The sequence below is a fragment of the Saimiri boliviensis genome, chromosome 2, assembly GCF_048565385.1.
Source record: "Saimiri boliviensis isolate mSaiBol1 chromosome 2, mSaiBol1.pri, whole genome shotgun sequence".
In the NCBI taxonomy this organism is placed as follows: domain Eukaryota; kingdom Metazoa; phylum Chordata; class Mammalia; order Primates; family Cebidae; genus Saimiri; species Saimiri boliviensis.
In genome coordinates, this window is record NC_133450.1 from 74,418,314 (window position 1) to 74,445,695 (window position 27,382).

The 27,382-nt window shown below is 52.4% G+C and overlaps 1 protein-coding gene across 2 annotated transcripts in view; it reads left to right on the forward strand.

The window, feature by feature from the left end:
• The window catches only part of CYP46A1 (cytochrome P450 family 46 subfamily A member 1), a 41,831-nt gene extending 22,970 nt beyond the window's left edge, over nt 1–18,861 (forward strand). The window contains exons 6-15 of one of the 2 annotated variants that reach the window (XM_039469485.2): nt 325–463; nt 1,233–1,343; nt 7,293–7,443; nt 7,616–7,678; nt 9,839–9,911; nt 12,815–12,899; nt 13,495–13,575; nt 16,929–17,017; nt 17,744–17,810; nt 18,109–18,861. In XM_039469485.2, coding sequence (XP_039325419.1) covers nt 325–463; nt 1,233–1,343; nt 7,293–7,443; nt 7,616–7,678; nt 9,839–9,911; nt 12,815–12,899; nt 13,495–13,575; nt 16,929–17,017; nt 17,744–17,810; nt 18,109–18,279 — 1,030 coding nt within the window. In that variant the 3' untranslated portion in view covers nt 18,280–18,861. Of the gene's footprint in view, nt 1–324; nt 464–1,232; nt 1,344–7,292; nt 7,444–7,615; nt 7,679–9,838; nt 9,912–12,814; nt 12,900–13,494; nt 13,606–16,928; nt 17,018–17,743; nt 17,811–18,108 lie in introns of both variants that reach the window. The other variant, XM_039469484.2, reaches the window with a different exon arrangement.
• Nucleotides 18,862–27,382: the final 8,521 nt, after the last annotated feature.

The following is a 27,382-nucleotide window of genomic DNA, read 5'->3' on the forward strand; positions in this document are numbered from 1 at the left end:
GACTCTAGGGGGCCCATAGTTTCTAAACTGTCATGTCCCTTTGAGGTCAGGGCTGAGGGGCCACAGTGACCAACAGAGGACCTGTGGAGCTGTTAGGACAAGAACAAGGACCAGCATCCATCCTGAGTGGAGAATGGTGAAACCCCGTTTAGTTCAGTTACTGCAACTCCAACCTGCAATCTGGGTCTCAAGGGGAGGCCAGAAAGGCTGGGAGGGACACCCACCTTCACTCTAACAGTATCCCCTCTGTGGAGAGGGAGGGCGCATGGCAGTCCACCATAATGGGCTGTCCAGTGGCTGTTGATGCCTGTGCTGTTTCTCCAGCTCCTTGCTTAGCTTAATGGAAACATTCAACGAGAAGGCTGAGCAGCTGGTGGAGATTCTAGAAGCCAAGGCAGATGGGCAGACCCCAGTGTCCATGCAGGACATGCTGACCTACACCGCCATGGACATCCTGGCCAAGGTGATGGGTGATAGTCGGGCATGGGGGCCAGGAGGGCCACATGGGGTAGAGGGTCCTCTTCTCTCCCTCTTCTCTTTCCTTCTCTCTTCTCCTCCCTCCTGTTCCTCTGACGTACCAGCAACTCCTTCTCTGTGCTTCATATATTCTACACATTCTGTCTCCTTGAGTAATTACAGGAACATAGTATGAGATTGGGCTACTAACTCATTCTCGAGCAATGAACAGGTGTAGGGCCTGGCCTATAGCTGGTCAGTGGCAGAAGCAAGATTTGATCTCAGGTCTGCGTGACTCTCAGCCCAAAGGCCGCCTTCTCTCTGCACCCCCTCTTGGGTAGGTCTTGCCTTTTCACCCCAGTAGACTCAGTAGTGGCCCCAGTAAGCCCAAACCCCACATAAAGGCAGGTCAGGCAACTGGAGTGTGGGGACAGTGACTGGATTCCTCTTTATCACATTGCTATTCCTTTATCATGGTTGCTATTCATTCACTTCACTGTGAAGCTAGTGTAGAATGAACACTTAAGGTTGCATTTCAGGGGAAATACATCTTGTCAAGGAAGAAAGCCAAGTTTGTGGAGCAGCTACTATGAGCTCCATCCTCACAGTATCCCATGGGGATCAAATCATCATGGGTCATCATAAGCAGCTGATGATACGATGCATATAAACCCCTAGCCCTGGGCCCAGGTGTCTAGCAGAATGATGCCAGGCCTTGCCCTGAATCTGCTGCCCTTCTGTCTCCCAGGGATGACCTTGCCTTCTCTCTCCCCCAGGCAGCTTTTGGGATGGAGACCAGTATGCTGCTGGGTGCCCAGAAGCCTCTGTCCCGGGCAGTGAAACTGATGCTGGAGGGAATCACCGCATCCCGCAACACTCTGGCAAAGGTACTGCCTCAGCACCCACTCTGGTGACGAGCCACCAGAGCTGTTGTCTCCATTTGCTGAAGCACCTCCTTCAGTGATTTTTTTTCAGAATGGGTTTTGAGTACTGGTATGTCTGAAGTGACTTCTGAATCAGGATTTGCATGCGTTGCCTAAAGCAAAGGCTTAAAATCAAATTGGCTTAAAGTAAATTAGGAGTTAATCTTTCTCCATGTGAAATGATCCCCAAAGCAGGCAATCTAGGATGACTATGATGGCTCCATAGTGTCAGATTTTCCGGATCCTTCTGTCTTTCTATTCCACTGCCTCAACACATCACCTCATTGTCATAAGATGGCTGCTGCAAAAGGTACACCCTGCCTGCCTCTGCCTGTGCCCACATGGGGCCTGGGAACCGATCTGCCCCACCTGCTGCAGCCACCACCACCTGCACATGCTGTCCAGGGACCAGACATCCCCACCCACTGCCGGCACCCACGTGTGTCATCTAGGGATCTGAGGAATGGTCTACCATGACTCTGCCACCAGAGCCTGCCATTGAGAAGGCCTGAGGAGAGGCCTGCCCAGCCCCCTATCCACTGTTGCCTGCACCCAAGCATGCCATCTGGAGGCCTGGGGACTGGCCTGCCCTGCCTAATGTTGGTAGTGCCTGTGTGCAATCCTGCGGACATCTGAGGACAGGCCTATCCCTCCTGCTACTGCTGGATGCCACACATGCCATCCAAGGGGCTGAGAATAGGCCCATCCTACCCACTGTTGGCCACCAGTTGTGCTCAAGGACTGGCCTGGCTGGCATCTCCATCCTCAGCAAAGCCTCAGCTTGGCCTCCACTAACGATGACAGTCTAAGCCACTGAGAAACTCGGAGATACCTCTGACACTGATTACAGCTGAAGAACTTATACAGAAGCTATATTACTGTGCCAATCCCTGATCAGAACCAAAGCACCCTACCCACCCAACATTATAGATCCACCTATAGAAAATTCCCCAAAAGACATAGGTTAGCTGAATGGATAAAAAAATTACCCAACTATATGCTGCCTACAAAAAACTCACTTCACCTGTAAAGAAACGTATAGACTGAAAGTAAAGGAGTGGAAAAAGATATTCCACACAAACAGAAACCAAAGCTAACAGGAGTAGCTTTAATTATAACAAATAAAATAGAATTTAACAACTGTAAAAAAAGACAAGATCATTATATAATGATAAAGGAATCAATTCTGCAAGAAGATAAAATACTTCTAAATATATTTGCACCCAATACCAGCACACCCAGAAATATACAGCAAAGATCTAAAGGAAAAGATAGATTCTAATACAATAATAGCTGGGGACTTCAACACCCCACTCTTAGCATTGGATAGATGATCTAGACAGAAAATCAGCACATAAACATTGGATTTCTTCTCATTAGCACATGAAAGATTCTCCAGGGTAGAACATATGTTAGGCCACAAAGCAAATTTCAACAAATTTTAAGAAATTGAAATAATATCAAGTATCTTTTCAGACCACAATGGAATAAAACTAGAAATCAATAACAAGAGAAACTTCAGAAACTGTATAAATACATGGAAACTCAACAACATACTCTTGAATGACCATTAGGTCAATGAAAAAATTAAGAAGGAAATAAAATTTTCTTGAAACAAGTGAAAAGGGGAACACAACATAACAAAACCTATGGGATACAGCAAAAGCAGTGCTAAGAGAGTTGCTTATAACAGTAAACACTTACATCAAAAGTAGGAAGATTTCAAATAAACAACCAAATGATATGTCTCAAGGAATTAGAAAAGCAAGAACAAATCAAAGCCAAAATTAGTAGAAGGGAGTAAATAATATCAGGGCAGAATTAAACGAAGTAGAGACTAAAAAAGTACGTAGAGTCAAAGAAGTGAAAGGTCGATTTTGGGAAAAGACAAACAAAATCAATAAACCAATATATAGACTAAACAAGAAAAAAAAAAGTCCCATATAACTAAAAGCAGAAACTAAAAAAGAGACATTACAATGGATGCCACAGAAGTACATAGGATCATTACAGATTTTTATGAACAACTATACACTAACAATTGAAAAACTTAGAAGAAATGGAATTCCTGGACACATACAACCTCCCAAGATGATTGAACAAGGAAGAAATAGAAAACCTAATCAGATCAATGGTAAGTAATGAGATTGAAATACTAATAAAAGGTCTTCCAACAAAGAAAAGCCCATGACCAGATATCTTTACTGTTGAATTCTACCAAACCTATAAAGAAGAACACCAATTCTTCTCAAACTATTCCCAAAAAAATCGAAGAAGAGGGAATTCTTCCTAACTTATTCTATGAAGCCAGCACTGCCCTGATAAACCACAAACAGACAAGGACACAATAAAAAAAGAAAACTGCACGCCAACTTCCCTGATGAACATAGATGCAAAAATCTTCAACAAAATACTAGCGAGCAAACCTAATCCAACAACACATCACAAAGGTGATTCGCCATGATTAAGTAGGATTTATCCCAGGAATGCAAATGCTTCAACCTATGCAAGTCAATAAATGTGATACATCATATTAACAGGATGAAGGACAAAAAACATATGATCATTTCAATAGATGCAGAAAAACATTTGATAAAATTTAACACCCTTCATGATTAAAAACTCAACAAATTATGCATAGAAGGAACATAGCTCAACATAATAAAGGTCATATATGATACACCCACAGATAGCATTATACTTAGTGTAGAAAAGCTAAAAGTCTTTCCTTTAAGTACTGGAACAAGATAAGGATGCCCACTTTCATCATTCTTATTTAACATAGCACTATTAATAGAAGTGCTAGCCAGATCAGTCAGGCAAGAGAAAGAAATAAAAGGCATCCAGATTAGAAAAGAAGTCAAATGGTTCCTCTTTGCAGAAGACATGATCTTATATTTAGAAATTCCTAAAGACTCCACCAAAAATCTCTTAGAACTGATAAATGAATTCAGTAAAGTTGTAGGGTAAAAAAAATCAGCATACAAAAATCAGTAGCAATTCTATACACCAATAATGAACTAATAGAAGAAGAAACCAATAATGCAGTTCCATTTACAATCACTACATATGAAAATAAAATACCTAAAAATAAATTTAACCAAGGAGGTGAAAGACTTACTAAGGAAAACTATAAAAACTATAAAACACTGATGAAAGAAATTGAAGAAGACACAAACAAATGAAAAAACATCCCATGCTCATATGCAATCTCTATCAAAATACCAATGACATTCACAGAAATAGAGAAACAATGCTAAAATTTGCTTCAAACCACAAAAAGGGCCCAAATAGGCAAAGCAACTCTGAGCAAAAGGAACAAAGCTGGAGGCACCATATTACCTGATTTCAAAATATACTGTAAAGCTGCAATAACCAAAACATCATGGTATTGGTTTAAAAAAAAACAACGGACATAGACCAATGTAACAGAATAGAGAACCCAGAAATATATTGATGAATTTACAGGCAACAGACTTTCAACAAAGGCACCAAGAGCATACACTGGGGAAAGGGCAGTGCTGGGAAAACTGGATATCTAAATGCAGAAGAATTAAACCAGACCCCTATCTCTCACCATATACAAAAATCAACTTAAAATGAATAGACTTAAACATAAGACCTGAATCTATGAAAACACTAAGGGAAATGCTCCAGGACATTGGTGTGAACAAACATTTTATGGCTAAGACTTCAAAAACATAGGCAACAGCAACAAAAGTAGACAAATGTGGCCAGGCACAGTGGGTCATGTCTGCAATCCCAGCACTTTGGGAGGCCAAGGCAAGTGGATCACTTGAGGTCAGGAGATTGAGACCAGCCTAGCCAATATGGTGAAACCCTGTGTCTACTAAAAATACAAAAATTAACTGGGCATGGTGGCAGGTGCCTGTAGTCCCAACTACTAGGGAGGAAGAGGCAGGAGAATCACTTGAGCCCAGGAGTCAGAAGTTGCAGTGAGCCGAGATAGCGCCACTGCACTCCAGCATGGGCGACAGAGTGAGACTCCATCTCAAAAAAAAAAAAAAAAAAAAAAGACAAAGACAAATGTGACTATATTAAACTAAAAATGGTCTGCACAGCAAAGGAAACAATTGATAGAATGAAGAGACAACTTGCTAAATGGGAAAAAATATTTACAAACCACTCATCTGACAAGGAACACAAACAACCCAACAACAAAAAATCAAATAATCCCATTAAAAAGTTGGCAAAGGATCTGAATAGACATTTTTCAAGAGACAAATGGCCAAGAGGTACGTGAAAAAATGTTCAGCATCACTACTCATCAGATAAATGCAAACCAAAACCACAGTGAGATGTCATCTTGCCCCAGTTAGAATGGCTATTATCAAAAAGGCAAAAAATAACAAATGCTGGTGAGGATAGAGAGAAATGGGACTCTTATACATTGTTGGCAGGAATGCAAATTTGTATAGCCATTATGGAACACAGTATGGAGGTTTCTTCAACTAAAAAGAGAACTACCAAAGATACCACAATCCCACTACTTGGATTTCTTTCCAAAGAAAAAGAAATCAGTATATCGAAGGGACACCTGCACAATAGCCAAGATAGAGAATCGACCGAAGTGTCCATCAACAGATAAACTGATAAAGAAGATGTGGTGTAGCTGGCACAGTGGCTCACGCCTGTAATCCCAGCACTTTGGGAGGTCAAGGCAGATGGATACCTGAGGTCAGGAGTTCAAGACCAGCCTGGCCAACATGGCGAAACCTCATCTCTATCAAAAATACAAAACATTAGCCGGGCATGGTGGCAGGCACCTGTAATCTCAGCTACTCGGGAGGCTGAAGCAGGAGAATCATTTGAACCAGGGAAGCAAAGACTGCAGTGAACTGAGATCGTTCCACTGCATTTCAGCCTGGGCAACAAGAGTAAAACCCCAAAAAGAAAATTTGGTATGTATTCACATGGAATGCTATTTGCCCATAAAAAAGAATGAAATCCTGACATTTGCAGCAGCCTGGATGGAACTGGAGGTCATTGTGTTAAGTGAAATAAGGCAAGGCCAGAAAGACAAACATTGCCTGTTCTCACATATAGGCGGGAGCTAAAAAAGTTGATCTCACGGAGGTAGAGAGTAGAATGATGGTTACTAGAGGCTGGGAAGGGTGCGTGGGGGGATGAAGAGAAGTTGGTCAACGGATATAAACATACAGTTATATAGAAGGAATAGTTTTAGTGTCAGTAGCACAGTGGGTGACTAGCTAACAGCAAGGTATTGCATATTTCAAAAATAGGGAGAAAATTTGAAATGTTTCCAACACAAATGATAAATGTTTGAGGTGATGAATATCCTAAATATGCCTATTTGATCATTGCACATTGTATTCATGTATCAAAATATCACATGCACCCCCTACGTGTATATAATTATCTATCCATTAAAATATATAGATTTTTTCAAAGATGGCTGCCGCAGCTACAGCTATCACCCCCTTGTTCCAGGCATGAAGAAGGCAGAAAGGGGAAAGGTGATAGCTGATTTTATTCGAGGGTCCCTCCCGCCTCTGGGACTTCAGCTCCTGAGCCTGTACCCCATGCCACCCCGTCTTTTTGACAGTCGATTGTACTCTACTTCCCTCTGGTCGGGACTTCCTCCTTCATGCAAGCCTAGCTGCCCCCACCCATCAGTAGTCCCTTTTCACGTTTTAAGCCATCCCGCCCACCACTGCTACGGGTCTGGTGCAGGAAAGGGAGGCTGAGGCCTGGGCTCTGTCTGCCATCTTGATCCAGTCTCCCAGACTGCTTCATTTTTTCTAGAATTTCTTACAATCTTCCGACCTCCTGGCTTGTCAGTGCCGCTAAAGTCCTTTGGCGGTGGCGGGGGAGAGGGGAGAGGGAACATGCACGTTTACTTGGCCATCTGGAGCTGAAACTCTCGTTTAGTTCCTGCCAGGGAAGAGGAAGCAGCTCCGGGAGGTCCGGGAGAGCATTCGTTTCCTGCGCCAGGTGGGCAGGGACTGGGTCCAGCGCCGCCGGGAGGCCCTGAAGAGGGGCGAGGAGGTGCCTGCCGACATCCTCACACAGATTCTCAAAGGTTGGAGGCCCCCCTCTGCGGGCTGGGCAGGGCGGGGTGGGCTGGGATGACCCCCAGGTGATTCATCACCGTTGACTCTGGCTTAAGAGGAGAAAAACAGTTGATTCTTTTATGAACCGTGGGGAAAGGGAGCAAAGATTTGCTGGAAACTGAGACTCTCCTTGTCTTTCAGCTGAAGAGGGGGCCCAGGACGATGAGGGGCTGCTGGACAACTTCGTCACCTTCTTCATTGCGGGTTTGTAGCTTTAGTGGTGACCAAGGGCCCAGAGCTCTGCAGAAATGCTGGGAACCATAGATCCCGCAAACCCAACTCTGAGGGATTTTTTTGGGCTGTCTGAGCAGAGCTCACTGCAAGACTAGGGGACTGGTCTGAAGGGAGCAGATGCCCCCTCCGTTTGTTGTCTTGGGGGCCTCTGACCTGGTAATGCAGCTGGCAATTGTGGGGATGTGTGAAGCTGGCCTTTCAGCTCCAGAGAGCTTCGCTGTGTGAAGGAATGCAGGCATCCCCTCACTCAGAATTTGTGGGGAGGCCTGCTTTAGACTGGCACAAAAGGAGATGCTAAGCAGCTTCATTCATTTGCTCATCAGATATTCCCTGAACATGGTTCTTCACCTGGAAAAGTCTTCACCCATCAGTGAGCCCTCACATGCCTCGTCCTCCTCAGCCCTCAGCTAGAAGCTGGCCCAGGCCTGGGGCTCCTGCCCCATACCCGTCTCATAGTGTTAAGCTGTTTATTTCTTTGCGGTAATTGAGTGAGGTCTGTTCCCCACCACAGTTGATGAGCCAGGGGTTGGGCTGTTTTGCTCACCTCTGTTCTCCCAGGGCCCAGCACAGTAGGTTCCATGAACATTGATTGAATGAAATACACAAACAGGCCAGGCGCAGTGGCTCGCGCCAGTAATCCCAGCACTTTGGGAAGCCGAGGCAGGTGGATCACCTGAAGTCGGGAATTTGAGACCAGCCTGACTAACATGGAGAAACCCCGTCTCTACTAAAAATACAAAAAATTAGCAGGGTGTGGTGGCACATGCCTGTAATCCTAGCTATGGGGGAGGCTGAGGCAGGAGAATCACTTGAACCCAGGAGGCGGAAATTGTGGTAAGCTGAGATTGCGCCATTGCACTCCAGCCTGGGCAACAAGAGCAAAACTCTGTCTCAAAAAAAAAAAGAAAAAGAAAGAAAGAAATATATGAATAAATGGTTGACACTAGGCACTGGGAAGATGGAGGTGAACAAGATGAGGGACAGTTCCTAGTCTAATGGCGGAGGTGGACAGAGAGACAAGTACTGATGGACGAAGAGGTCTGCAGGTGAACGGCATGGAGGAAGTCTCTTTAGATGGGAGAAGAACTTGCAGATACCTCATGAGATTAGAAGTGGCCAGTGTTAAAGCAAGGCTGCGGGGCGCCATTCCCTGCAATGGATAGGAAGGACTTACAGGATCAATGGCTGGTCCTCATCCCTGCAGCTGGGAACCCAGGTCCTGGATAAGGCTCCTGGATGACCTAGCCTCAGTCTCCTCATCTGTAAAATGGGGGCCTCGAGGAGCTCTCCAGGCTTCCATCCAGCCTTCCAAAGAGTCCCTCCAGCCTAGCCCTGAGCCCTGTGTCCAGATGCTATGGGGGACTGGCCAAGGGCAGGGTGGGTTACGTCTATCTTTCCCTTTGCCTGTGAGGAAACTGAGGCCTAGGAGGGAAGTGCCCTGACATAGTCACAGCGCAAGATGCAGGGCCGGGGCCAGGGCTGCTCTGTTCTTCCACCCCATTCCCTGGCTGAGGTCCCCGCTGGCTGTGTGACTGGCGCACCCCCACACCCCAGGAGCTGGGCCCTGCTTCCCAGCTCTGACTTGCTGTAAGGTGCAAGCCCTTCTCCTGCATTCAGGTGGGCCTCTCAAGCCCCTTGGCTGGGCCATGATTGCCTCCCATAGCCCCTACACCTTTACAGTAAACTCATGCCACCCAGTCCATTCCCTCGTAGGCCAGCTTGGAGGGGTCATTTCCATCACCTTGGCCAGACCCTGCCAGAACTCAACAGCTTCCTGAAACATCCCCGACCCCCTCATAGAACCTCAGGGTCATGGGGGGCTTTTGTGTGCGCCCTGCACATGGGAAGGAGAGGTCTTAGGACTTTGAATTGTGTCCCTCCCCACTCTCTGCTATGTGACCAAAGAAACCCATTCCTCTTCACCTCCACTTTTTCTTTTCTAAAAGGGAGGTGAGCACCTCTCCAGGCCAAGGGAGACCCAGAGGATGGTTCAAGGAAGGGACTTTTAGAGCCAGATGCCTGGGGGCAAATGCCATATACTGGTCAGCACTGGCTGGCACAGAGGCAGACACACTGTTTCCTGCATCCCATGGCCCTACATGGAGCAACCACTGCCCTCCCTTCCCGCAGGTCACGAGACCTCTGCCAACCACTTGGCGTTCACGGTGATGGAGCTGTCTCGCCAGCCGGAGATTGTGGCAAGGTATGGGGGCTGCTCTTGGGGCTGCCAAAGAAGTCTGTGTGATGTCTTGTTCCTGAGGGCCACCTGCCCCCACCTCACATGGTTGAGTCCCCTCCCACATGCCCTGCTTCCCTCTGTCCCTGGGCCTTGGCATGTGCTTTCCCTCTCCTGAAAATGCTCTACCTGCTTTTCTCCTGAGAACATACCTCTCCTCCCACTCCTCTTCTAGAAAGGGCTTCTCAGATCTCTGAAGGAGCCACCCGTGCTCCCCCTCTGAGCCTCCTCCCCACTCATGAATGTCTTTCCCCTGGGACTCCTTCATCATGTCTATTTCAGCTACGAGACAGGAAGCAGGAGGGCAGGGATCGTGGCCTTTTCCCTCACCACAGTGTACCCAGCGCCTGGCCAAGGCCTGGCAGTGAGGATAGAGCACAATCCCTGCTGAAGTACCGAGGGCGTGCTTGTCTTCTGATGGCAGGAGGGCTTCCCTGGGGAGGTGGCATTTGAGTCAGGCCAGGCTGCTGGGTTCCTTAAATACAAACAGGCTCCCTCCAGGATGGTTGCATGGAATGAACGAACCAAGTGTGAAATCTCTCTGAACGTACCATCAGGCTCGGTGGGAGCTCTGAGGAGGTGGGGTCAGGCCTTCAATTACAATTATTAGTCATTAGCAGCATTTAAGAGCAGAAGTGAAAGACTGTGTGAAAATATAAAATCTTTCTTGATTTTAAAAATAAGTATAATGGTAACATGCACTTCATATAAAAATTTTGGGAAAAACAGAAAAATTATAATAATAATAATAAAGCCACCCATGGCACCCCACCTACCACACCTCACCTATGCATGGGTAGCTTTGCTGTGTTTTTTTGTCATCTGATTGTACAGCTGGCTTTTATTCCCCACGAGCTTTATCACAGCATTGCCCACCTGATTGTAACCTCTTCCCAAATCCACTCTTTTAAAAATTGTGGCAAAATACACATAACATAAAATTTTACATTTTCATTGTTTTTAACTGCACAGTTTGGTGGCATTAAGGGCATTCACATGTCACTGCCATCCCCCTCCACTTTTTTTTTTTTTTTTAAAGAGTCTTACTTTGTCGCCCAGGCTGGAGTATAATCTCAGCTCACTGCAACCTCTGCCTCCTGGTCACACCAGGCTAACGTTTTTTCTTTTTTGTATTTTTAGTAGAGATAGGGTTTTGTCATGTTGGCCAGGCTAGTCTTGAACTCCTGGCCTGAAGTGATCTACCCACCTTGGCCTCCCAAAGTGCTAGGATTACAGGCGTGAGCCACTGCTCCTGGCCTCTGTCTCCAGAACTTTTTCATCTTCCCAAACTGAAACTTTGTCCATTTTCCACTCCTCCACCCCTGGTAACCACCATCCTTTCTGTCTCTATGCGTTTGTCTATTCTAGGTGACTTATGTAAGTGGACTCACACAGTATTTTGTCTTTTTTGTGCCTGGCTTATTTCACTGGGATAATGTCCTCCAAGTTCATCTGCGTTGCAGTACCTGTCAGAACTCCCTTCCTTTTTAGCACTTACTGACATTCCATTGTAAGCATGTCTCCCATTTTTCTTCATTCATCTGTCCATAGATACCTGGGTTGCTTCTACCCTTTGTCTATTTCAAATAATGCTGCTATGAGGAGGTATATACAAATATCTTTTCAAGTCCCTGCTTTCAGTTGTTTGGGGTTTATACCCAGAAGTGGGATTGCTGGATCATAGGGTAAACGTATTTTTAATTTTTTGAGGAATCACCATACCATTTTCCATAAAGGCTGCACCAACAGTGCACAGGGGTTCTTTCTGATTTCTCCACATCCTCAACAATACCTTTTGTTTTGTCTTTGTTTGGATAAGAGCCATCCTAATGAGTATGACTTGGTCCAGATTCACTTTTTTTTTTTTTTTTTTTTTTTGAGACGGAGTCTCTGTCTGTTGCCAGGCTGGAGTGCAGTGATGCGATCTTGGCTCACTGCAACCTCTGCCTCCTGGGTTCAAGCGATTCTTTGCCTCAGTCATCCGAGGAGCTGGGACGACAGTTGCGCGCCTGTCTGATTTTTTTTTTTTTTTTTTTTTTTTTTTTTGTATTTTTAGTAGAGATGGGGTTTCACCAAGTTGGCTAGGCTGGTCTTGAACTCCTGGCCTCAAGTGATCCGCCCGCCTCGGCCTCTCAAAGCGCTGAGCCACTGCACCCAGATCCACTCTTCAAGCTGCATATTATGTTAACAGCGCACATCCTTAAGTTTGTTCAGCCAGTGTCCTCGTCCTGTTTGCGCCGTTTCTAGCTCTCGGCTGCTGTAAACCAGGCCGTGGTAGGCATCCTTGCAGAAGCCTTGTTGTGTGTTGTGTTTTATTTCCTACAGCCGATTTCAAACATCAGACACAAAAGGTGAATGTGTTAAGGCGCCTGAAACATGGTTCCCAATGGCCCGGGGACCGTTTTGGATGTGTCAGTCACTGGATCTCCTTAACAGTGTTTGGGCCGGGATCAGTGGCTCATGCTTGTAATCTCACCACTTTGTGAGGCCTAGACAGGCAGATCACCTGAGGTCAGGAGTTCAAGACCAGCTGGGCCAACATGGTGAAACCCTATATGTTCTATAAATACAAAAATTAGCTGAACATGGTGGTGGGCACCTGTAATCCCAGCTACTTGGGAGGCTGAGGTAGGAGACTCTCTTAAACCCGGGGGCTTAAGGGCTGCAGTAAGCCAAGATCGTACCATGACACTCCAGCCTGGGTGACAGAGTAAGACTCCATCTCAGAAACGTAAAAATAACAGTAACAGTGTTTGTGGGTGGGGAGCCCCACGCAGCTCTCTTCACGCTTCCTTCCAACACCCCCTTCTTAAAGCTAAGTGGGGAAAGGCTCCCTTTGGAGATGGACTTCCCTTTGTCTTACCCCACAGGCTGCAGGCCGAGGTGGACGAGGTCATTGGTTCTAAGAGGCACCTGGATTTCGAAGACCTGGGGAGACTGCAGTACCTGTCCCAGGTATGGGCAGTAGGAGGGAAGCTTCTGGGCAGATGTGGGTGATTCATGACATCAGGCCTGCTGCCTCCCTGGACCTTTCAGGACAGTGGTTCTCAAACTTTGCTGCATAGGAGACTCCCCCAGAAGATTTAAAGTATCCTGAGGCCCAGGCTGCCCAGACTAATGACTTCAGAGTCAAGGAGCTCCCCGGGCCACCCCAATATTCAGCTTAGGTTTGAAACTGGCCCTTTAGTAAACAGTGCTATATTTGCGCTTCCGGCTAGACTGGGGTTCCAGAGCCTTCAGCTTCCCCTGGTAGAGCCTGCATAGCAGGGGGTCTTGGTGGTTCTGTTGGAAGCGCGACTCTCTCCTGCCTGTGGCCCTGATTCCTGGTCCCAGCTCTGCCACTGTGGTCTTGCACAACTCCCTTCTCCTGACCTCAGTTTCTTCATCTGTCATGTGGCAGTTAGGCTGATGTCCCAGCGGCCTGGGGTCCAGACCAGGGTGAAGTTCAGCTGTGTGGGCAGGAGAGAGAGGGGTCCCGGGAATGCCACCGGCCAGCATGATCTGTGGCCTCTCCTGACCTCTCTTGTTTTCTCCCCTGTGGCTTCTCTAGGTCCTCAAAGAGTCACTGAGGTTGTACCCGCCAGCATGGGGCACCTTTCGCCTGCTGGAAGAGGAGACCTTGATTGATGGGGTCAGAGTTCCCGGCAACACCCCGCTCTTGGTGGGTGGAGGCCCTGGGGGCGCTGGGGTGGGCTGGCCTGCTTGCCCCCACAGTGGTGAATCTGGGGCTCACCAGGGGAGCCCGAGGCCCTGTTCCCATCATTGCACTGGGCCTCACTGGCCGCCCTGTTCTTTCTCACAAAGTCTCACCATAGCCCTGTGAGGGCTTTTTCCCCTCCTCACACTGTCCAACATCAGATCACAGCGGGTCATTCTGAAAGGGAGGTGCCCCATTTACAGCTGAGGACACTGCGGTTCAGAGAGGTTAGGTTACTTTCCTGGGGTCACACAGCTGGCGAGGGGCAGATCTGGAAAGTGCCTGGTTTCACAGTTGACCCAAACTTGTCCTGGTTCCTTCTCTCCTCGCATTTTACGGCCCTTTCTCTCTTAGCTTTCTCCCCCAACCTCCTTTACCTTGTGTTTCTTTGTCGGTTTGCTTCCTTGTTCATTTCTCCATTCATCCAGGCATTTATTCACGTATAACAGCCCCCCTAAACCCACCCCCAAAACCAGGAAACTAAGATGTAGTCATTTACACGTGTCACTTCCTGCTCCCCTGACAAGGAATTACTAATCTGCATTGTGTGTTTGCCATTCCTGTGTGCATGTGTGTGTGTGTGTGTGTGTGTGCACGTGCACATGCACACTCACACAGTAACATTTTGTAGGGCTTGCTTTTTTATTCAGTATAAAGACTGGTAAGGTTTGTGTAGGTTTCTCCACAAGGCCGTAGGACAACCACCATTGCTGATCAATTCTCAGGTAACAGGCATTTGAGAGGTGCCCAGTTTGTCCCTATCACTAGCACCACAGCAACGATGCCATTTCTGTCTGCATGTCCAGGAGCAGTGTACAAGCAAGTTCCTTGGGCATTTACCCAGAAGTGGGAGGGCTGGGTTGTAGGACCCCTGAATGTTGAGCTTTACAAACTAATGCAACATTGTTTTCCAAAGTGGCTGCGCCAACTTGGACGCTCACTAGTGGTGAGGGCGAGTGCCTGCCGTCCTCCATCGTCTCTCCCTAGCATGGTCCAGTTTTGTATCTGCTACCATCCAAATATGTGTTTAAAAAAACTATTTCACTGTGGTCTTGATTTGTGCTTTCCTGAATATTAACTAGTGAGAGTGATCATCACACCTGATTTCCCTGTCTCTGAGATGTGGGCTCAGTTTCTCTTTTGGGGTAGTGTTTTTTTCCATATTGCTGTGTAGAGCTTTATTTTATTATTTTAAAACAACTATTTATTTATTTATTATTATTATTATTATTATTATTATTATTATTTTTGAGATGGAGTCTCGCTCTGTCCCCCAGGCTGGAGTACAGTGGCACCATCTTGGCTCACTGCAACCTCTGCCTCCTGGGTTCAAGCAATTCTTGTACCATAGCTTCCTGAATAGCTGGGATTACAGGTGCACACCATCACACCTGGCTAATTTTTGTATTTTTAATAGAGATGGGGTTTCACCACGTTGACCAGGCTATTCTCAAACTCCTGACCTCAAGTGATCCACCTGCCTCAGCCTCCCAAAGTGCTGGGAATACAGGCGTGAGCCACTAGAGCTTTATTTTGAAAACTCGTGTGTTGATCTGTTGTCTGTTATGCTTGTCATCTTTGTGGCTTGTCTTCATTAATGTGTTTTTTATGATCTGCATGTTTTAATATTTTTAATGATTACTTCTTTTGCTTTGCCTTAAGAAATCCTTCTCTATTCTGAGTTCAGGACATTCCTTTACATTGTCCTCAAGCTCTTTTACATTTTTCTTTTCAAAGTTGAGCTCATAACTACCTGGAATTGATTTTGCTTATGGTTTCAAGGTAGGGACCTACCTATATTGACTTGCCAGGGCTACTGTAACAAAGTCCCACAGACTTTGGCTTAAACAACAGAAGTGTATTTTCTCCCAGTCCTGGAGGCTGGAAGTCTGAGATCAAGGTGTTGGAGGGTTGGTTTCTTCTGAGGACTCACTCCTTGGTGTGCAGATGGCCACCTTCTCCCTGTGTCTCCACGTGGTCTTCCTTCTGTGTGTCTATGTCCTGATCTCTTCTTACAAGGACACCAGTTAGATTGGATTAGGGCCCATCCTAAGTACCTCATTTTAAGTTAATTACCTTGGTAAAGACCTTGTCTCCAAACCCAGCCACATTCTGAGGTACTGCGGGTTAGAACTCTAACATATGAATTTGTGGGGGACAAAATTCAGCCCATGACAGGATCCTTTTTATTTTTACCTGTGGGGAAGGGGGAGCCCCAGGCCCTGCTCAAAGCCCCTCCCCTCCCAGGGCTCTGCCCCACCTCCTCCAGCACCCATCCAAGCCCCGTCTGTCATCTATTTTGCTGAGCTTTTTCTTAATCCCTGTACCAGTACCACTGTGCCTGAACGGCCATCTCCTTAGATCCCCTACAGCCGGCAGGGGAGGCCCTGTGGCTCACTCTCAACCCGGGGGTGCCACCGTGTGGGCTTTGAGTGGGCAGACCAGGCTCCAACCCCAGCTCTGCTCCTGGCTGCTGGGTCATCTCCATCAGGCCCTCGGCTTCCTCTTTGTTGGTGGGGGAGTGGAGATGGCACCCAAGCTACAGCCCATGCAGAAGCATCCATAGGATGACATACCTCACGTGCCTGGCACATCACAGGTGCCCTAAATCCAGCCCCGGGCCTGATGCTCCCACTGGCTTGCCGGAGCTCAGCTCCACGGCTCCCTGCACCCTCTGCTGCGCTGACCCCCAGCACAGGAGCCAGGGTGGAGTGGGCTCAGGAGGAGATTCTGTCCCGGTGTTTGGAGGCCAAGGGCACAGAGTGAGTGTCAGGAGGCACCACGCATGCAGGTGGGAGGCTGGCGGGGTGGGCAGCTCCCCCAACCCCACCCCTGTTGAAGCAGGCCTTGAGTTGAAAAGAAACTGAATATAACAGTTCTCAGGATCTAGAGGAAGTTGGCCTGGCCTCACAGAGTCAGATCTGAGTTTGAATCCTGGTTTGGCCACTTATTTGCCTGGTGAGTTCAGGTGAGTCACTGAGCCTGTCTCTGGGCCTCAATTTCTTCATCTGTAAAATGGGGATAATGATGGCTCCCTACAGGGCTGTGCCCGGCACGGAATGACACAGTACGCTCAGCTGGCACAGTGGGCTATCCCCACTCTTCCTCTTAGAGACTTTCCCAGGGGTCAGTGCAATCTACACCCACCTAGATGGGGGGTGAAGACATGGGGGGAGGAGAGTGGGGGCCGCTCTGCTCTGAGTAGCCCCACTGGGTGGCCTCAGTGGCTGGAGAAGTGCAAGGGGAACAACCTGGGAACCAGAGACGAGTGGACCCTTTGCCCACAGTTCAGCACCTATGTGATGGGGCGGATGGACACATACTTTGAGGACCCGCTGACTTTCAACCCCGATCGCTTTGGCCCCGGAGCACCCAAGTAAGTCCCTCCTTGAGCTGTCCTTCCTGGATGAGTCCAGGATGAGTGGGGCTGGTGGGAGAAAGACGGTCACAGTGGCCTCTGATCTGAGCCAGAGGCGCCCACTCAGCCCACGTAGCCTTCCAGATCCCTGTGAGGTGTTTGTGGAGGAAATCACAACTCAGAGAGGTTAAGTAACTCACCCAAGTGGCGGAGCAGGGGTCTGGCCCCAGGTCAGTCTGGTTCTAAAGCCCATGCTCATAAGCAGCACCAAATCCTGGGAAGCTGGATGGCTTCACCTCCCCAAGCCTTGAGGTTCCTGTCTGAGAAATGGGACCCTCCGTGGCTGCATCTGGAATTTGCTGTGGGGGTCAATGCATTAAGGTACCAAAGCCGTGGTGGGAAGAGCTGGACTCCACAGACTGCCTGAGTTCAGATCCAGGCTCTGCCCAGAGCTGGATGTAAATGTATTACCTGGAGTGAGTTGCTTTGCCCCTCAGCCTCAGTTTCTCCATCTGTGAAATGGGGACAACAGCAGCTCCTTCCAGGAGGGTAAAAGGAAGAGAAAAAGAGAGAATGCAGATCCAGCCATTGGCGGAGTCAGGGGCTCGTGCTTGGCTTGCAAAGTGCCCAGCCTCCGGCTCAGAGTCGGTGTCCAGCAGAGATGGCTTAACTGCTGCCTCCCTTGTGTTGTCCCTGTGGGGACACCTGGGACTGCTGGCTCCTGATTCCTCTTTTTCCCTGCAGGCCACGGTTCACCTACTTCCCCTTCTCGCTGGGCCACCGCTCCTGCATCGGGCAGCAGTTTGCTCAGGTAGGAGGGGTAGGGCCGAGGTTCTGCCTGGGAGTGGCTGCAGGGCAGCCACTCGTCCTAAGCCAGGAAGCATCTCAGCGCCCCTGCACTGGGGCTGCTGGGCTTCGGGCTGGACCCAGCAGAGCCAGACCCAGAGGACTGCCTGTGTTTTGCGCAGAGGAGAGGGTGAAATACAGGAGGCTCCCAGGCACTCGCAGGCTCTCTAGGAGGAGAACCGGCGGTGACATTAGCTGCTCATCGACTCGCTCATTCTGTCTTTGCTTCTTCATTCCTTCCTCATTTTGTCCTCTGGGCCCAGATGGAGGTGAAGGTGGTCATGGCAAAGCTGCTGCAGAGGCTGGAGTTCCGGCTGGTGCCCGGCCAGCGCTTTGGGCTGCAGGAGCAGGCCACGCTCAAGCCACTGGACCCCGTGCTGTGCACCCTGCGGCCCCGAGGCTGGCAGCCTGCACCCCCACCACCCCCCTGCTGAGGGGGCCTCCAGGCTGGACGAGAATCCTTGGGCAGGGGCTATGCCCGCCCACCTCTGCTGCCCATGGCTGCCCACCCTTCTCCCTGCCCCATCCCCTGGGCAACCCTTCACGCTGGCTTCCAGCGGGCCTTCTGCCGACCGCCTGCTTCACACCCCTCAGCGCTCCCTGTCGCCTGCGGACTCCACGGCCCTTCCTGGACTGGCCCTTGCCCAACTCCCAGCCACCACCATCATCCCTACCACCTCCAAACCCTTGCACAGGCCACTTCCTCAGACGAGACACCCTAACTCTTGCTCACTCCCTAAAGCCCTCTTCAGGTGTCACCTCCTCCAGGAAGCCCTCCTTGCCACCCCCAACCGGGGCAGGAGCCCCTCCTCTGTGCTCCCTCAGTCACCTGTGCTACCTCTAACACCACACTGACCACACTGTATCATGAGTGTCCGTTGACATGACCAACTGCCCTGCCAGGCTGTGAGCACCTCAAGGGTAGGGTCTGCGTGTGATTCGTCTCTGAGCCCCCTGGGCCCACCCAGGGACTGGCACAGAGTCGATACTCAATAAATATGTGTCGACTGCATGAATGACCGGTGGAACCAAGCCTTGTGCTCTCGCCTCGGCTTGCTCACCTGTGAAAGGGGGAGACGTGGAGGCTGGCACAGCTCTGGATCTGCCAGCCCATCTGCAGATGCCCTGGAAATGCCCCGACAACACTGCCTTGGGAGAGACTGCCCCAGGTTACCAGCCTGTTCCCTGTGCTACATTCATGGCCATGCCCCTGGGTGCTGTGTGAGGTTGGGACTGGGTGGCGACTGGCTCTGAGAGCTGGATTTGAGGGGTCAGGGAGGCACCTGGGCCTCTCGGGAGCAGCTGGGTGGAGCTGAGCCCCGAGCCTGTGGTCACTTGGCTGCCCTCCTGACCTGTCAGGGGGCCAGGGCAGGTGAGACTGCAGCCCTCGTGGTGGTGATGGGAGAAGCCATCCCCTCCTCCCCAGGGCCTTGTCCTCTGAGCCCAGGGAAGAGGTCCTGCCCTGAGTTTCTCCTTCAGCCATTGGGAGCTTGTGTTTGTGCAGAGAGAAAAAACTGCCCTTCTGGCCGGGTGTGGTGGCTCACACCTGTAATCCCAACACTTTGGAAGGCCGAGGCGAGCAGATCATCTGAGGTCAAGAGTTCAAGACCAGCCTGGCCAACATTGCAAAACCCTGTCTCTACTTTAAAAATACAAAAATTAGCTGTGCATGATGGTGGCTGCCTGTAATCCCAGCTACTTGTAGGCTGAGGCGAGAGAAAAGCTTGAACCCAGGAGGCAGAGGTTGCAGTGGGCCGAGATCATGCCACTGCACTCCAGCCTGGGCAACAGAGCAAGACTCCGTCTCAAAAAAAAAAAGAAAAAGAAAAAGCTGCCCTCCCCACTGCCTGGGCCCTGGGAAGGCCCGTCCCACATGGGGAAGGCACAGATGCATGCTGGCCCCTGAGGTGCATTGCCGCAGTCTTGAATGGCAGCTTCAAGGGATAGACCCACCAAGCAGATGAGGAAACTGAGACTAGGGGCGGAAGTGACATGCTCAGTACAGGTGGGGCCTGGGGTGGCGCTGAGAATGGAGGAGACAAGTGTCTGGGTTCCCCGCCTGCCCTTCTCCCCAGCCCAGGTAGGCCTGAGAATGCACACCCCAGCCTCTGGGCAGAGGGTCGGGCCCCTGGGACACCTATGGAACTGCAGTGTTCTTGCACAGTGCGGGTCCTCCAGCTCCCCAGCACCTCACCTGACCACGTGGGCACATGGCCAGCCCCCCATCAAGCTGCACCCTCCACCCCCTCCATTTCCAGCTCCCTGTGTGGAGGGCCCCCAAAATCACCACCCATTCTGAGAATGGTATGCCTGGGCTCAGCCTCCAGCCACCTGGTCAAACTCATCTCTAGTCAGAAGCGGCCCCTTCCCACAGCCACTCAAAATGCCGCTGTCTCCCAGCGTCCTGTTCCCAAGCCCCCAGCCGGGCACTGTTCCCTGACTTGCTCTGCTGTGCCTGCCTCCCCTGCCCTCTGCAGCCCTTCTCTGAGGCTCTGAGGTTCACCAGTACCCACATGCCTGCCCCTGCTTCCCACAGTCCATGCCCTCTGCCTCCTGCCATGGCTGGGTCTGGTCCCCTCAGGATGGCACCTCCTTCATAGTCCATCTAAAAGGGCCACAGGCCACCAGGCCTCAGCACTGCAGTGATGCAACCCAGAATTGTCTGGAGGGGCCTGGAGGGATCGGCTCCCTCCAGAGACTTCAGGTTCCTGGCTTGACCATCCCCCGATTACGCAAGTATCTGTCCATTGCCGAGCCTGAAACTTCACACCATGATTTCTTCAAATCCTGCCAGGAAACAGGAGCCAACTATTTAACAGATGGGGAAGTCAAGACCACAGCCACAGCTGGGCCATAGTGGAGTCAGCACTTGAACCCATGGCCCTTTGCATCCGGTGGCCTTTCACAGGCTCAGCATGCCCCTTCTCTGCAGGCCTGGGCTTGTCTTCTGCCCCAGGAATCCCAGATAGCTGTGAAGTGCAGAGCCAGAGTCCCCCAGCCCCACTGTCACTGCCATCCCGCCTTCCTGAGCCACTTCTACTTCCATAGATGGGTTGCATGGGGCAGCCACCTGGGCCAGATGAATCAGCTTCTGGGGTGAGGCCCAGAAACAGTTTTCTTTCTTTCTTCTTCTTCTTCTTCTTTTTTTTTTTTTTTTTTGAGACAGACTTTCACTTTTGTTGCCGAGGCTGGAGTGCAGTGGTGCAATCTCGACTCACTGCAACCTCTGCTTCCTGGGTTCAAGCCATTCTCCTGCCTCAGCCTCCTGAGTAGCTAGGATTACAGGCACCTGCCACCATGCCCGGCTAATTTTTGTATTTTTTTAGTAGAGATGGGGTTTCACCATGTTGGCCAGGTTGGTCTTGAACTCCTGACCTCAGATGATCCACCTGCCTCGGCTTCCGAAAGTGTTAGGATTACAAGCATGAGCCACCATGCCCAGCCCAACTGTTTTCTTTTTAAGTCTCCCAGGAGATCCCAATGTGCATGGACTGGTGGGTGCCGCCAGTCCAGGTGAAGCCGGCCCCCTCACCCCGACCTAGGCAGGATACACGGGATTACACCCAAGGCTATGCAGCCAGACTACCTGGGGTCAAATCCTGCCCCCGCCTGTCCCTGGCTGTGAAGCCGGGCCTCAGTTTCCTCATCTGTAAGGGAGGACAAATAATAGAACCCACTGCCTAGGGCCGGTGGGGGTAGGCCGCGCTCTGGCACTGTGAGCGTGGTCATTGTCACCTGCAGGGAAGGGAGGGCTTTTCCACAAGCAAGGCGGCGCAGTTTCCGGAAGATCCGCACGGTGGCGCGCTGGCGCAGAGCTCGGGTTTGTCCTCCAGCCCAGGCCAGGCGGGCGGCGCCGGCCCCGGGGTCCAGAGGCGCGGAGTGGGTGGGCCGAGGGACGCCAGCCCCGCCCCGAAGGCGGAGTCAGGGCGGGAGGCAGGGGTGCGCAGTGGGAGGCTCTGGCTTTGGCGTGGGGGTGGGATAGCCACCCCCATTTCACAGATGGGGCCCCCGAGGCGAGGTGAGGTTTAGCAGCTGCTGGCACGGCCCCCTCGGGCGGGTACGCAGGCCTCGCCGGGAGCTGGGCCTGGACCTGGGGCGCTGGCTGGCCGGCCGGCCGGGGGACGTGCAGGGCGAGAGCGCGCAGCTGGGGCGGGAAGTGCGCGGCGGGCGGGGTGCAGGCTGCTGCTGCTGCCCTGGGGGAGGCCAGGGATGCCCCCGCTAGGAGGCTCCGGAAGCTCCGGGCCCCGCCCTGCCCTGCCCCTCCCTCCCGTGTGACCTCAGGCAATGGCGGCCCTTTCTGACCCTGTCCCCTCCGCTGTAAACCTGGACGTGCTTGATCTGCGCTCGCGGCCCCGCAGGAGGCTTCCAGCCTGCACGTTTCTGGGGGCCCGCCTTCCCCAGGCACCAGCTTCCCCAGGGCTGAGCTGCTTAACTCTGAAAACCTTTGGACACCTCTCTGCCCTGTGCCCCAGGGACATGCGGCTGGGGACCCTGAGCTGTCCCAGCTCTCTGGGGTGCCTAGGAGCCTAGGCTGGGTTGGGGTAGCTTCAGGAACCTTGGGCTGCCGGGCGTGGGGTGAGAACCACGACCAGGTGGGAGGTTTTCTTCCTCTATGATCTGGGTGCTGGGGCTGGAGGCTATGGCTCTGCTGGGCTTCAGTGACAGCCAATGTTGGTAGACAGAGGACCATGCCGTGTCCCAGCAGTTAGCTGCCCACCTGGGAAGGTTCTGGATGGGTACTTGGCAGGAGCCTGAGCCGGCCCCACCTGGCAGTTCTGGCCGAGCGGGTGCCGAGCCCTTTCTGCTGGTCCAAAGTCCGTTGGAGTGACTAAATTCACATCTGCCCAGACCTCACCCTGGGCTCCAGACAGCCTCAGGCATCTCTGGATGTCCAAAAATACCCGCCCCTCTCTTCACCCTCCCACCCCAAGCCAGCAGTCACGGGGTATTTCTGGCAGATGTAAGGGGTCTCACAGTGGGAGGGAGGGTCATTTTTCTGAATCCAGGGCCAGGGTGGGGAGGGACAGAGTCAAGGCCCTGCCTTGGCCTGGAGCTTTAAAAATTCATTTTTACCAGGCGCCCTGGCTCACGCTTGTAGCCTGTAATCTCAGCACTTTGGGAGGCCCAGGCGGGCGGATCACCTGAGGTCGGGAGTTTGAGACGAGTCTGACCAACATGAAGAAACCCTGTCTCTACTAAAAATACAAAAGTAGCCAGGCATGGTGACTCATGCCTGTAATCCCAGCTACTGGGGAGGCTGAGGCAGGAGGATCACTTGAACCCAGGAGGCAGAAGTTGTAGTGAGCTGAGATTGTGCCACTGCACTCCAGCCTGGGCAACCAGAGTGAAACTCCATCTCAAAACAAAACAAAACAAAACAAAAAAACCCTCGTTGCTTCCAGAACACAGCCTCTCCCCCATAAATCCTTCTCACCAGAGGAAACCATAGTCACCCTCCTATGCTCACTTCTTGGGCAGCCCCTGTGGGGACAATACCCTGGATAGCCAGGCAGAGGGATCAACCGGGCGCAGGAAGCAGCCTGGGAATTCTTGGTGCTAAGGGTAAGGCTGCAGGTCCCTGTGCAGGACAGTGAGCACCTGCCAGCAGCTTCCTGCGGGCCCAGGGCGAGGCCAGGCAGGGACCGGCCTGAGCAGCAGCCGGCACAGGAGTGCCCTGGGCCCACGGCAAGAGCCCCATGGCCAGTGGCAGACATTGAGTCAGGAGTGCCGATGATTCAAGTCACACTCTGCTGGCCATGCGCCTCACCTGTTGCTTGCACTGTGCGGCCAGCCCCAAGCCAGCTTTACTGTACCTCCAGGCCCCTGTGCTACAGATGAGGCTCCAAGAGGTGGCAGCCTGCCCTGTCTCAGGGCCAGAAGGTAGAGGGTGTGCTGGGCTATCCCTGGGGCCGTCGCCCTTGCTGCCGAGCCCAGGAGCCTAAGCCTGGGAGGCCTCCCCACCACCTCCCTGCCCCCTGCCCCCTCACCAAATGACAGCAGCTCCCTGGCTCCCACCCTAGAGGTGAGGGGGTAGCCTGAGGAAGCGAGGAGCTGCCCACACCCTCAGCCCAGGGACACCCGGAGCAGCTGCACGGTCCTCTCAGGCTTCTTTCCTGGCTGGGAGCCTGGACGCTGGGAGGGTTGCCCAGGCCACCCAGGCAGCGGTCAGTTAGGGGTGCCTGGGCTGGACAAGGGGCCCTGGGTGTTTGGAACCAGCTCAGAGCTGTTCCAGAGTGTGTGAGTGTGTATGCGTGCGTGTGAGTCCCATGCGCATGTGTGTGTCTCTCCACGTCACCTCCCTGTGTTTCCTTCCCTAGTCTCCGGGTATCTGTCTGGTCCCGCGCGTGTGACGCTGTGCGGATGAGTCTCCGTGTCCGTGTCTGTCTCAGGCTCTGTGTGGAGCTGGCATGTCAGCCTGACTGGAAGTCTAAGGAGATGTCTCTTTTAACCCAAGGCAGTGGATGGACACCAGGAGTGTCACCATGGGCTGGGCCCCCACCGCGTGGCATGCGTTCTGTCCTCACCCCATGTCCAGCGAGATGGGGTAACCTGCCCAAGCCACACAGCCAGGAGCTTGGGGACCATCCAGCGCGGACATCCATTGTCCATTAAGTTGTGGCCACCAGGGCCCCACATGAGGCTCCTTGCTCACTGCCTGTCCTGCCTCTATGGACAGGGAAACCGAGGCCAAGGGGCACGGGGTCTCCAGCAGGGAGAGGCTGCACTCCTGAGGCCCAGCCAGCGCTGGGTGAGTGCAGGCAGCAGGTGTCAGCGGTAGGGGGAGGTGGGTGTGGGAAGCAGGGCCTCTTCCCTGACCCCACCACGCTTGGCTGCCCCTCTGCCTTTGATCACTGACCCTGCTCTGTCCCTCCAGGGACACTTTCCCGCCAGTGCTGGTGCTGGCTGGCAGAACAGTGTGGGAACCCAGGGGCCGGCCTTCCTCCAGGCGGTGGCAGCAGGGGAGGGGCCTGGGCACACGGCGGCTGACCGGTCACTGCAGAGTGTCCTCTGGGAAGCAGAGCTGTGATATTGCAGGGAACCCAGGAAGGGCACTGGCTCTGGGCTGGGCCCCACAGGCATCAGTATATGCGTGCCTCTCCCTTTGCCCTGTGCCCTTCCAATGACCCCAACTCCTCCTTCCCAACCAGATTTCACACCACTGTCCGGCCATCTCCAGCCATTCCTGGGTGCCCGAGCTCTTTCTCACCACCAGGCGCACCTCGTCCGTCCCCACCCCCGTTTCTCACCTCCAGGTTTCTGTGTGCATGACTCTCAGAGGTCCTCCCTGAACACCTGCCCTTCCTTCCTGACCCAGCACCCCTCCACCCGCAAGGCTGAGGCCCTGAGAGGCTGTCCCCAAGGCTTGTTCAGGCCCTGGCAGCAGCTGCCCAGTCATGGTGACCCTGTAGTACCTATTGAGACCAGCATAAATCCAGACACAGGTGAGTCCTCGGGGGCCAGCGGGCACACAGCTGCGGCCTCAGGGTGAGCTGCAGCAGCCGCACCATCCACACACACACCCGACACACCGACTCACTCCCACACGTGGACATCACACACTCCCGTGGGCACACATCCCCACACATTCTCGAATGCACACCTTCTCCCCCACACGTGCCCACTGCCGTGCCCCCGCCATGCCCCCGCGCACACACGCATCATCATGCACGTTCACTTACGCATTCTTGCACGTGCTCACTGCACCTGTGCTCATGTACCTGTGAGCACGCAGGCATCACCACACACATCCACTGACACACACATTCTTGCACGTGTGCAGTGGCCTGGGGATCAGGGGACTCGAACTGTTTATCCCCAACACATGTTCCCATGATAAAGAAAACAGGAAGGGACTTGGAGCCAGGGGCAGGAAGGGGAAGCGGCCTGCACGCAGGATCCAGCTCCAGCCAGCGGACATTGGGCGGTCTGCCTGGGTGGGACGCAGGAGCAGGCAGACGGGCGGCTGCAGAGTGGGGAGGTGGGATGCCCCTCCATGGCGTCCTGCCCTGGTTTCATCTTCACCACAACCCTGGTGGGCATCACCCCTTCCAGGCAAGAAACCGAGGCTGGGGCCAGGCTTGTCCCTGTCACCCAGGAGGGCTCCTGGAGCTGGGATTTGACCTGGGTTCATCTGACCAGGCTCCTCCCAGCCCTGGTCCCGCAGCCCACTCGTGTGGAGGTGAGGCCTGCGTCGGGGAGGCGGGCCGTGTGGCCCCTTTCCACAGCCTTGCTGTTTGTCCAGCACCAGGATGCCTCCCACACCTGTGAAACCCTGAGCTGGACTCTGCAGTCTCATGGGGCTTCCTGGGGGGTTGGCACTGGCCCCGTCTGTCCCATGGCGTGCCCCTCCATCAGCCCAGCCCATCCAGGGAGCCCAGAGCACGGGTGGCAGGAGTTGAGACCTGAGATGTGGCCCCCGGCCCTGCCCTATGGGCTTGGGTGTGCCGGACAGCAGGCACCAAGGGGGCCATAGTGTGTGAAGCCCATACAGCGAGGTGGAACCTAGGAGACAGGTCAGCCCCCAGGCCGTGCCTCCCAGTCCCGCCAGTGCCTAAAACCAGCTGCCACTCCAAGGCAGAGCAGACTGGCTGAGTCCCCAGTGAGGGACTCAGGCCATTGCTTCCCTGGTCACACTCCCTTCCTGGGGACACAGATGCCACCTGTGCGTACCCGGAGTCAGCCAGGTGCTACAGAGCTACTTCAGTTCAGCCCACAGCCAGGCAGGTGGGGCTCCTCCCACTTGGCAGGGAAGCCGCTGGGTTCCTCTCTTTGCTAATCTGCATCCAATTCTTCCCCTGCCACCCCCTCACCCCAGCCCACAACCCAGTGCAAGGCAGAGAGCACAGGAGTTCCACCCTGCCCTGCCCCCAAAGCTGTCCAGGAATCACACCTAGGGGGTGCAGAGGGAGGAGGGGAATTTCCGGGGTGGAGGAGATGGTTTTAGGGGAGGTCTGGCTTTGTCTTTCTCTTTTTTCACCTAAAATTAAAATTTCAGTTAGGAGGAACGAAAACTTCGGGTAGGAGGGACCCAGGAGGGCTACCAGTCCTGGTTTGTCTGAAGTTGGGGGTGGGGGGATGTTCCAGGATCTGTGGAGGACATTCAGGGCTAAAACGGGAAGTTCCAGGGAAATGGGACAAGTTGGTCACCTGGGAAGGGTCCCAAGGCCATTTAATCTAACCCTATGTGATTCTTGAGCTCCCTCCGCTGCGTCCCCACCAGCAGCTGCCCAGCCCTGCTTGCATATCCCCAGTGACGGTGAGCTCATTGTCTGCAGGGCAGCAAGAGCTGACCAAGAGGTGGACACAGCCAGGACCAGGCACTGACCACAGCGAGGTGGGAGTTGGCAGAGTGGGGTGTGGGGCAAGGGGAAACGGAGCAGGGCCCCCGAGCTGCCTTTAGGGGCAGACACGGCTTCCCACGGAAAGAGGAGGACAGGGAATTCCTAGCCAAGGGAACAGCACAGGCAAATGCGTATAGCATAGCGACTGAGTTCTTTGCTGTTCTCTCTGACGACCAGTGCAGGGGTGAAGAGGAGC